Source organism: Pararge aegeria, chromosome 14 (assembly GCF_905163445.1).
Source record: "Pararge aegeria chromosome 14, ilParAegt1.1, whole genome shotgun sequence".
NCBI lineage: Eukaryota > Metazoa > Arthropoda > Insecta > Lepidoptera > Nymphalidae > Pararge > Pararge aegeria.
Window position 1 is genome coordinate 4,419,351 of NC_053193.1, and position 12,615 is coordinate 4,431,965.

The 12,615-nt window shown below is 35.7% G+C and overlaps 1 protein-coding gene across 2 annotated transcripts in view; it reads right to left on the minus strand.

The window, feature by feature from the left end:
* LOC120629624 overlaps positions 1-12,615 on the minus strand; it is a 196,258-nt gene that overhangs the window by 132,704 nt on the left and 50,939 nt on the right. For both annotated transcript variants that reach the window (XM_039898614.1, XM_039898612.1), the window contains exon 3: positions 3,637-3,841. In XM_039898614.1, coding sequence (XP_039754548.1) covers positions 3,637-3,841 — 205 coding nt within the window. The remainder of the gene's footprint in view (positions 1-3,636; positions 3,842-12,615) is intronic.

The following is a 12,615-nucleotide window of genomic DNA, read 5'->3' on the forward strand; positions in this document are numbered from 1 at the left end:
AAAACTCATAAGCTTAAAATTTTGATAAATTATCGATATTCCCAAGGGAGGTTGGGGACAGACCAGACAACCAAAACAGCAATTTTATCTTCTTCAGAACAGGAGGATTTAGATCACAAGGGCAAGATAGAGAATATCACCGATTCAATTTGGCATAATGGAAGACTATTACGATACGCTTGCTACGAGAAGAACAAACGAGAAGAATAAAATAGATAGACTCACCGATTCTCACTTATGTCGTAGGACATACACAGCTACTCACTACTCACTACTACTACTCACTACAGCTACCGTGAACTATAGTGAACCTTATGATATATATATTAAGGTATGTATTATGTATGTTGTGTGTTCATAGAATCTAATTCCGACTTCTTTACATCGGAAAAGTATTCTAACAAGAATAGACGATTCCTAAATCAGAGTATTAAAGATTTTCACGAGCCTGTCTTATGTGTGTGTCTGTCTTGTGTATGTGTGTCTGTCTTGCGTGTGTGTCTGTCTGTGTCATCGTAGCGACCGAACGGATGAACCGATTTTGATTTTGTTTTGTAGTCGGAAGTGTTTTTAGCTATGTTTCATGAAAACCGATTCTAGATGACCACCCAACTTCCAAATCCAAGATCGCCGTCTCCACGAAATCGCGAAAAACATTTTTTTTCATTTCTCGATCAATATGGGTATAAAATGAAAGAGCTTGACTAGTAAAATAATGTTCACGATATTGAAACTCGGAGATTTATTAAATTTGAAATTTTTATCATTAAAATTGGTATGCTGGCCTCTATTGGCCAACTGAATTTATGTACGAAATGATTCATAATACTAACGCAATCCACACTGGCCCAACCTCATCACGTGCGGGGCTAAGGACTAGAGTCTAGACTCTATGGTTAGAGATAGTTTTCATTAAAGTAAGGTGACCATTGCTTCAAATTATGGAGGACAGTCTCAAAAAATTGTGTAGCAGTTATTTGAATTCTCTTGTCTAGTACATTCAAGTAATTCCGATTGACTACAGTGTAAAATAAAATTCAGATTTTTTTTTGAACCATTCCCCCGTGCTTTGAAGATTACATAAAATATTTCGCTTAGACAATCACCACTACCATGGAAGTACATGAAAACTTTATTAGAGGGCCCCCGATAATCGACACTGAAGTCAAAACTGTATTTTTTTTTATTTCTGTCTGTATTTTGTCCGCCACTTTTTCACTTACTGTTCTCATCTCATATTCTTGGTCCGTCTTTTATTTGTACTAAAATATTAGTAACATATTCAAGAGAACAGAGATGAGAAAAAGCATAACCTTCATTTAAAAACTCAAGAGATCGTGAGTTCTAAGTCTGTTTTCCGAATTATTTTTAACTCTTCGGTTCTGGTAAATATATAAAGTAAACACAGGCGCGCAGGTCGCTGTTAGACGACGTAAAACAAATCTCAGTCAATTTGCCTTAGGTTAGAGATTTGCGTACAACATAATGCATGAATTTCATATTAAATACTTATTCGATTACTTTTTTCCATACATACAGAATAATCAAAAATGGAACATGCGTGTTTAGCTTAGCCTGCTATAACTGAAATAAATGCTTTCTCTTATTGTTTTACCGTTTTACATACATAAAGTATTCATACCAAAAAATGCTCCAACATCGATCAAAATATTAAGAGCCGAGGGAGTTATCTTGTCAAGTAAATATTAATACTTTACACTACATAGCACTCACAATTTCGTCTACGTAAGATGTCCATGGAACTAATCGACTTCATAACCAAATTTCATGCTTTACCATTTAAATATGGATTGCCAAATTTATAAAACGAGAAACCTCATACAAACTTCCGTAAGAGCAGAACATTGACCTAAAAGATATATTTTCGTGAACATCGCTAACACATCTCTTGGTTTACTGTTTTAGTCTGTAAATGCTATCAGTCACTATACAAGCTATAAATTAATGAATGAATACATTTTTATTGTACACCACATAAACATATAGAAAAATTATAAATAAAAATTTAACAAAAAGTACGATTTGGCGCCTTAGCGCTACATAGCGATCTCTTCCAGGCAACCAAAGGCGTAAAACACAGCTCAAGAAGAGAGGTAGGTGGTGTATATAAATAAACATATTTTTGCATATATACCTACATACATAGATATATACACATATAATATATAGATATAGATATTAATATCAATTATACATAATATAGCTATGTAGATATAATTTTCAATTGCCAGTCACAACTTCTTTAGTCAAACTGCTGTAAATTGAAGATAAATATAAAATTGAAGCCTCAGTAATATAACACTTATTTTCTTTAATTGGGTTTTCCAGACGCTCTTTCGGTCTTTCGATAAAATGGTATTAGGCGGGCCTACATATGCGGATTTTGATTTAAATTACGCATTCATTTGACAATTATTTAACTCGATATAAGAATGTTATCAGACATAATTATATCTTTGTTGAAAGGTTCTTCTAGATGTAGTTTTTGAAGTACATACTTCTTTTGGCGCGATGGGGAAAAATGATGAGAGTGAATTTTTACGATGCGCGCGCACACCGACACCTGAATTATAAATCGTAAAATCGATAACTATGTTCAAGTTGTATATTCTAGTATTTTTGTATTTAGAACACGTGTTTCTTAACAGTACAAACAGTGTGAATAAATAAATATAATTACGTTAATAAAACCTTTTTTATTTAAATAAAATCTTTTGTGATTAATTTTAATATTTATCGTTAATCACAACTGCATTTTAGTTATTTTTTTTCCATACTCACATAAGTACACACACTCTTTTTTTTTAATACTTGAACGATAAAACGACAAATTTTTATGTATTTAACTTATTCAGATCTTAATAATATTTATATATGCTTCCAAATAACTGATGGGAATAACTAAAGAACAATAAATAAAACGATCCGCGATTAACGTTATAAAATCATCCTACAGGCGATTAAAAAAACTTTTACCAATATATAGGTATATGAAGAGTATTTTTATTGCCTACCTAGGTTAAATTGATGCAGGCTGATCACTGTACAGATCAGATTGTCCCAGATTATACGGTAAGTTGGTCACGCTAGTTAGTCGGTTATTTCAGTTGGCTCGTTTAAGTCCCAATTAGAATGTCGCCGATCCCTGATGAGTTACCGCCGTACATAGTTACCCCAGTTATACCTACACCTTAGTGAATACCTTCAGTTTAGTGACAGAGATAAGTTCTAGATGATTTGGGACAGTTATCCTAATTCCAAGTTACACAGTCCAAGATAATTTTAAATTAAATAGTTACTATTTAATTTAAAATTATCTTGGATATGTCATCAATTCTCGTTGATCTAGTGTTTATCATCTTTGTATACCCACAAGGTCATGGTTTCCCAACAAATGTTCAGTTTTTCAGTTGGTGTCCGCCCCAAGCTAGAAATTTGGCGTTATCGGTCCACCGTAGTTATGATTAATATCAGATTTTAGTCAAACGCTGCATCGCAATTGTCACGTTAAACGTTGCGTCGCGTTTGTCGTGTCGCGTTGGCTTCAACAAAATCATTCATCGTGTAAGCAATGATGTTTGATTATAAAATGGCTTTAATAGAAGATGAACATACCTGAGTACGAGTCCATCAGTCCTATCTTCACTGGCAATACTAGATCTAGGAGAGTTTCCGAGTCGACTGCTGGCTGATTTGCGCCTGATCTCATGGGGATCCGGTTCATCTTTGCTGATGAAGGATATGCGAGGCGCGTGCGCACGGAGACCACACACTTTGTGGGTTGATACACCCCGGCATAGCATTTGGCTTTGACTTAGATCTGAAACAAGGAAATAGTTCTTAGAACTGTAAGCGCGCTCATGTAATAGCACAAAGAGTACATTAAACTGCGCTATCTGCATCCAAAGGGATAAATCAATAGGAATTATTAATATTTGCGCCGTGATATCTAATAGATAAGACCTTGGCTTCCCTCTTGCGGACACAGAGTTTGATCCTTGGCACGCAACTTTAACTGTTTGGAGTTTTGTGCATTTTAAGCAATTAAATATAACTTGCTTTAGAGGTGAAGGAAAACTTCCTTGGGGAAGTAGGGATACAGTAACCTTGCGTTGGAAGGCGCACTCCGTTTTTCCGGTGCGTCTTCAGCGATTTGTATGTCCCAGAAAGGGATCTGCGACGGTTGGAGCCGCTAGCTGGGTCGCGGATGGATGCGAAGTTTCAGTAGCCCGAGTCGGTACAAGTCCGACACAATCACCGTGCCTTCTCGTGACATCCATGAGGACTTCACCAAAAAAAAAGAACAACCGCAAGCAAAGCTGCAGGTAAATCAATTAAAGAATACTAAATCCGTTGATAAATAATTCACGTGACAAACATGGTGCAAACACATCAAGTGTTTACCACCGCTAAACGTCAACCAGACCACTTTTGCAATGAACGAAGTATTGTTCTAAACCAAACAAATATTTACCCTTTACCAATACGGGAGAAAGGAATTGGGAATGCGGGTTCGCGAGGAATTCCTCCGTCGAGCTTCTGTTATTGGAATTATTTTTCTGCACCTCTTTTATTATTTCTTACCCGCGGGAAATAGGTAACACAAACCTATTTTATATATTCCATGAGTTTATACTTATGCACTTGCTGACCCACGTCCCACGAGGTTTGAGTTACTCCACATAACTTTATTAAACCGGCTACTTTATCTACTCTAGGTAGAAATCGTTTGTACTGTTAAGTTAAATCTTTTTGTCACGCTGTACTACAAGGAAACGTGCGCTTGGTGCTCTTTTTACGTATTCGCACCAATTAAACGGTGCTTTATACTTTTTAAAATTATTACTCACAATTATGGGCATACTGATAACAAGCGAGTTACTGTTGATTAGAGTTAACTTGTAAGAGACGCTGCTGGCACCATTTAACGAACTGCGTTCGTTTGACCTTTAGCATGCCTAATCCAGGTGTGATAGGGCAATCATCATTACAGCCTATAACAGCCTATAAAAATGCTGGACTAGGGGCCTTTCCCAAAGGGAGGACAATAAAGAGATAAATACACTTTCCCCTAAGAAAAAAAAAGGTGTGAGCTGTCACGCGACGCCTAGCAGATGTGAAACATCGAAATTGTTTTCTGTAAGTTATTGCAAATATTGCATAGTTAAAAGATAAAGCATTACAAATTTGTTCCACAAATAAAAATAAAAAATACAACCAAATGGATAACCACTCCTTTTTGAAAGTCGGTTAATAATGACTGTTTTATTACAAAATTAATATTCTTTTTTATTGTTACATACGAAATAAAAGAAATTCAATCATATAACGTGGCGAAGAGTCGCCTCGGCCTGAGGCCACGCCAACAATCAAGTTTACCCTCCGCCTATAGATGTTTCACATCAAAAAGGCGGCATTAGCCCAGCTGTGGACTATTAATCGGCTGAGGAAAATGACACTGGTATCACATACATTTATATTTAATGGTTATAATATTGGAACAAAAAATATTTATCACTTGCTTATTAACACAAGTTGCAAAGTTTTGTTGCAATAAACTTTTTTTTTTTTTACTTCACTTTTGTTTATTTATTGTATGGAAAAGCGACGTTTGACAGCAGTGAATGCAAGATTTACGCCTGTCGCATTGCTGTCGCGAGATACTTAATAAACCTGCGGGTCACTAAGGAGCGAGAGTGCGCAGAATGTTGAAGCGTTTCGATCAGAGTGTGTACGTACTGACTCGAGTGCAAAAAGCGCTAATCTTCCCCCACAAGTTCGAAAGGACTTATCAGGCATAAAACATACGTAAATGTCATACCGTCATACGCAGCTAATATTACAAGAAGCTTTTACCAAGCTATTAATTATTTAAGACAATGTACCTGATACTCAAAGTTTTAGTTCTAAGGGAATTCTTAGCTTCTAAAGGATTAAAGGATTAAAGAAGCGGTGATAGCCCAGTGGGTAGGAGTTCGACTTCACTTTCGGGGAACCGAGTTCGAATCCCAGCACGCACCTGTTACTTTTGTAAGTTATGTGCGTTATGTAATCAAATTATAACTTAAACGGTGAAGAAAAACATCGTGAGGAAACCTGCATGCCTGTGAGTTTCGATAATGTTCTCAAAGGTGTGTGGAGTCCACCAACCCGCACTGGGCCAGCCAGCGGCGTGCACAGGTTCTTAGGCCAGGGTATGCATAAAGCTATATAGCATAACATAGAAAAAAATCCCCTTTAATACAAGCTATATAAAATCATTTGGGTAGGCAGTGCTTTTGTGCATGTATGATGTGCACGCCACTAAGGCCAGCGTAGTGGACTACGGCCTTAAGGCCCTTTCTCATAGTGGGAGCAGTTGTTATGATTTTAATGATAAAAGAATTAAAAGATAAATGATTACAAGTGGGTAACATTTATCTTTATTTTTATTGAACTTCCGGGCAATATGCGTATTCCATAAATTATATACAAATTATTATTAAAAATTACTAAAATAAATATACTAATTATCAGTCCACCAATCCGCTCTGGGTCAGCGTGGTGGACTACGGCCTTAACCCCTTCTCATTGTAGAAGGAGACCCGTGAAGTGATGGATTGATTTAATGATAAAGATGATTATTAATAAAGCTTTTTTTATACTACTCTTAATTGCGTTTCAATAAATATATAAATAATATATTATATAGTACAAATACTATTGCTATTTACAAACAAGGATATGTTATGAGGCTTGTATAAAATACAAGTAGGAATTAAGTAAAAAAGCTCTCGCATTAATCGAAAAGGCGAAGGTTAACCATATAGTTTGATATAAATAGCAGATATCTATTTTACCACAAGGTTATTTTACCAATTTAGGTTTTTCCCACACTTTCCCGACATTTTCTATTACTGAACACGTGATAAATGATTAAAGGCTTCTCGAGGAAACCGGTCTCACATGTTCCGCGTCAAATAACATAGTGATTAAGATGGAAGAAAATCACACATTTTATTTGCGGATGGGCGAGAGCTTAGGAAATTACGGCTGGTGTTTGTGAGCAAAGACAGGTGGTGTGGAAATTACAAAAGTATTATTATCATCAAAAGTACAATAATGTATCTATTTAGTTAAAGATTAATATCATGATTATATAGTTATTCTTAAGATACGTTTTTACGATACTAAGTTGGTAAACCCACCACGAGTAAGACATCTATATTTTTACTATAAAGATGAAGAGTTTGCATGTTTGATGTAACGCTCTAACCAGGAACTACTGGTTCAAAATAAGAGAATCTTTGTTTGTTGGATAATCCATTTATCGAGGAAGGCTATATAAACGGAATATTTATCTTAAGAGCTCTCGAGTCGTGGTAAATGTTTAAAGTTACGCAAAAATTGTGTATTTTCAATTGTTCCTATTTAAAAGTACTAATAAAAAGTTCGCGAAAGCATATTATATGTTATATATCATGGATTTCCGCAAAGTAACGCCTGCTTCTATACAACATATAATATGTCTTATCATAAGAAAAACTATACGTTCTGTAATCATGATATTAATTTTTATATAAATAAATAAATTATTGTAAACGAGCTCAACATAAGCGTGTGAAATTCCTCCAGTAATGGACGTCTTGGAAATTATGATGATGATAATGATGAACTATAGACGGCCGATTGGCGCAGTTTGCAGCGACCCTGCTTTCTGAGTCCAAGGCCGTAGGTTCGATTCCCACTACTGGAAAATGTTTGTGTGATGAGCAAGAATGTTTTTCAGTGTCTGGGTGTTTATATGTATATTGCTATTATTTATGTATATTATTCATAAAAATATTCATCAGTCATCTTAGTACCCATAACACAAGCTACGCTTACTTTGGGGCTAGATGGCGGTGTGTGTATTGTCGCAGTATATTTATTTATTTATTTATAACTATACTAAAATTGCAGTCTGATATTCAAGTTCACCCCATTTCTTTCCCAGTTCTTTCAGTACAAAGCTACCTATTTTAAGAAAGGCATGATGTAACGTGATGTCACATCGTCGACGTTTTCAATAGTAGTAGAGTTTTTTGTGACAGACCTCGTCCGGGAAAGTTCTACCGCGATGCTTATTTCTGCCGCGAACAGCATTGTTGTCTTTGTTTCGGTCTGAAGAGTGGGGCTGCCATTTTATTAAAGCCACATGAGATGTTACACCTAGGTGTCATTTTTGTGGGCACGGAGCGTTACAGTTGTGCGACGTGTTCTTTGCATGACCTGTGTTGATCTGTTTATAGGCGACGGATTTCCATTTAAAAACAATCTGACATGCTTGGATAGTCAATTATTACTTTACTGTAAATAAATAAATAATAATAAATATACTACGACAATACACACATCGCCATCCAGCCCCAAAGTAAGCGTAGGGTACCGTATGGGTACTAATGACTGATGAATATTTTTATGAATAATATACATAAATACTTAGAATATACATATAAATACCCAGACACTGAAAAACATTCATGCTCATCAAACTAACATTTTCCAGTAGTGGGAATCGAACCTACGGCCTTGGACTCAGAAAGCAGGGTCGCTGCAAACGCCAATCGGCCGTCAAAGTCACCATGTGACACAGAAGATGTTATATTAATGTAAATGAACCTGCCGTATTGAACTTTGATTACAGCGTTTTCTTTATCGACGGGAAAAATCCAGAAAATGGCACGAAGACATTTATCAAGGTGATGAATGAAATGAAACATTTGACCCTTGTAATTTCCACAGGGGTCGTGTCCCGCCCACAAATATCTGTCCTATTCTTGTAATTTCTCATCCATTTCCAAATAAATCCTCGATTATCTTCTTATTTTCATGAATAGGTTCGTTAATATCTATTATGCGAAAGAAATATCTTCAAAATTCCATTGAACCATAATGAGAGTATAGAATTATGAAATTATATTTTAATGTGCAAGAATAACTGAACAGTTGGCAAGTAAGTAAACAACTACTGTTATTTAAATATATGTATAGTAAATTCAAATTCATTTATTTCAAGTAGGCCTAATATAAGCACTTTTGAAACGTCACGTCAGTCTGTTTGCAGTGACTCTACCACCGGTTCGGAAGGCAGATTCTACCGGGAAGAAGCCGACAAGAAACACAGCAACCTCAACAATTTACATTTTAACATTCATTTTTCTATCTTGTGAGAGATGAAAGCGGAGCCGGATGCTTCCAAGCAACCTTGTCATTAATAAGTAATAACTTAAGTCCGTCAAACCGCATTGTACCCGCGTGGTGGTAGTCAATGATGTCCAAGCTAAATTTGCTAGTTACTGGTCGTGTTTAGCAACTCTCATTTCAATTAATAGGTAAAATGAGAATTTAATATAATAATATGAGTAAATATAAAAATATTTTATCATTCATTTAATTGATACTGCGCAAAGCTATTTACCTTGTGTCATAAACTTAAGTTAATAAAATTGGGCCCCTTATCTTTGAAGAGGTAATTCTTTTATTGAAGGGGCGGCTTGAATTCTGTTAAAGTGGTGTTATTTTTTGAGATTTAATTTGTTTGGACATTCCCCTTCGAGGCAGTCGCGGTAACTGGGTACTTTTTGGTAATTGAGCGTTGAAAATGATATTTTCTCCATTCGGAATTATTAAAGCTTGAAAGAGATTTGAACTTTTATATTCCTCTATTTAGTATTTAGATTTGTTAAGAATTTAATAATGTAAATTATCATTGAATCTGGTTATGAATAATAGTCTTTTTATTTATTGCTCATACAAGAAGAAACAAGTATCTATGTTAAATCATTCATGGTAAATGGTTTTTTTTTAAAGACAAATAAGTATCTATAGGGATAGCGATAGGATAGGGATGTTAAAACAAATAATTCATTTATTTTTACATTTCTAGGTTTTATTTTGTACACCCTTAACATGCCTGGGAAGAAGGATTGTATTATAGTCTGCCAGTATACAAGTTAAGTATATCTTAGACTTTTGGTTTTAAAGGGCGAAACATCGAAAAAATGTATGAAAGTTTAACTTTTCAATATATTATTTAATTTATTGCCATGATAATTGGTATTTAAAGTTTCGTTAAAAAAGGGAACAAGAGGAATACAGTATTCAAAGTTAAATCCTCGATACGGTATCAAATTTTGTAGGAAAATATTTCCTTTTTTAAATTCGTAATTTGAACTTGAGCTAATTGCTTTCTGGAGACGGGCACATGCACCGGTAGATAATTTCCTAATTCAACAGGATCTCAGAAATTCTACGAGTGTTTCAGCAATCGAGGTAGCTACTAAAATGCAAATAAGTTATAAACTTACAAAATACAGCTGCTATATAAAACACGAGTTACAAGATTCCGGTTCTGAGATTCCGTAATTCTATCGAATCAGATCCAAGTTAGTTCCGAATTCGAATATAACTAAATTCAAAGAGAGATATCGTCACACTGAGACCCACTTAAACTACTTGGTAACACCAATGTAACTTTTGTCACTGGCTGAATTTGTTTTATTCAGACAAAAGGTTTTATATAATGAGGGAAGGTGTCAGCGTTTTTGTATCTGTATTAGCTTTGTTATTACTCCCAGGCGCTCCATCTGTAGATACTGGAGCTTTTCATGAGTTTTCTTTTTGTGCCATCATCCGTTTCTTTTAATGGAGTTACTTATTCATTTTAATTAATTTCATTAGTTTTTACGAATGTAATTAACAAACTACATGGTATAATTTATTGTACGACTATAAAAAAAAGATTTTAATGGAAAAATACAACTTTGTTAGAGAACTAATCAGATGTATGAGATATCTTTAAAATATTTACATCATCTGAGTGACGCTGACTGTTAATTTCGAACAAAAGTTAAAATGGCGGCTGTATGACACCATTTTCAATTATGAAAATTCGTAGTCTTCGGCAGACGCGTTTAAAATAATGATAATGTTAGTGACATAAACTTGTTCTTGGCCCTCGGCTTCGCTTGCGTTATTGAAGATTTTGTCAATCGATACTTGTATTTTATATCGCCCTTTCTGTCCCTCGGGAATAGAACATTTTCCGGATGAAAGGTACTAACTGGTAATTTTTTTTTACTGAAAACGTGAGAATGCGAAATTTAATGTAGATCGGATGAGCAGTTAAGGCGTGAAAGCGTAACAGACTCAAATATATTTGTTAGGATAATATTTATAAATTTTTAACTAAATCAGACGTTACTGATAGCTTGCACAAACGGACAGACTGACAGAAGATTCATTAAAATGAATTTGGTGACCTTTCTTCCCTCGGTCAGTGATATAACCAAAATTCTTTGTTTAGAAAGGCAGTCACACAATCCAAACCGTTTCGGCAGAGCGGCACAATTTAATGAATTCTCTAATAAAGAAAATTCCAATCAACCGTGGAATCTATACGCTTTTTTTAAAGAATTTGACGAGAAAGCAGCATTTCCATTCCACCAAAACGGCACGACGTATACGACGACGAGCTGACGTCAAGTTATTTTTAGACATTAAAAACGTTAACTGACTGAGGATGATGTTAGGAATCATCATCATCATCATATCAACCTATTACCAGCTCACACAGGGCATGGCTCTCCTCCCACTGAGAGAAGGGTGTAAGGCCGTAGTCCACCAGGCTGGTGAAGTGCGGATCAGTGGACTCCACACACGTTTGAGAACATGAAGAACTCGCAGGCATTCAGGATTCCTCACAATGTGTTCCTTCACCGTTGAAGCAAGTGATATTTTAATTCCTTAAAACGCATATAACTTAGAGGTGAGTGCTAGTCGAGCTATTGCTATCGAGTGCTATCACTGCGGTGCTAGGCATCGATATTAATTAATTAGTTAAGAACAGTGGTGCCGTGCTCCGTCAATAAATACGTAGATTATTGGTAGATAGAGGCAGATACAGGATTTCCGTGTCGTTGAAATAACGGAAACACGCTCCTTATCAGAACCGCGACTCTGCCCGGTTCATTGGCTTCAGCTTGGAAGATAAATGAGCATTTCACCCCAGACTATAAATAAAAGTAATTGTGTAGGCGCGGTTAAGCGTATACGCGTAAATCCGTTATTAGGGTTCCGTACTAAGACAACATACTGCCAACTGGCGCAGAGGGCAGCGACCCTGCTTTCTGAGTCCAAGGCCGTGGATTCGATTCCCGCAACTGGAAAATTATTGTGTGATGAACATGAATGTTTTTCAGTGTCTGGGTGTTTATCTGTATATTATTAGTATTTATGTGTAATATTCATCAGCTATGTTAGTACCCATAAATCGAGCAGCGCTTACTTTGGGGCTAGATGGCGATGTGTGTCTTTGTTTTAAAGACCTAAAGTTGGTCACCCGCCTGATTAGGTTAATGACAAAAGTTATAACCATCATCTTCATATAAACCCATTACTAGTCCACAACAGGGCACCACAATAAGAAGGGGTTAAAGACGTAGTACACCACGCTGGCCCAATGCGTATTGCCTATTTTGTATGAGACTATTTGATGAAAGAAGATTTTGAGTTTGAGTTTGACTTTGACTTTAATATAGACTAGCGTTTGGTTAACCTAATGGAAAGCTGTTT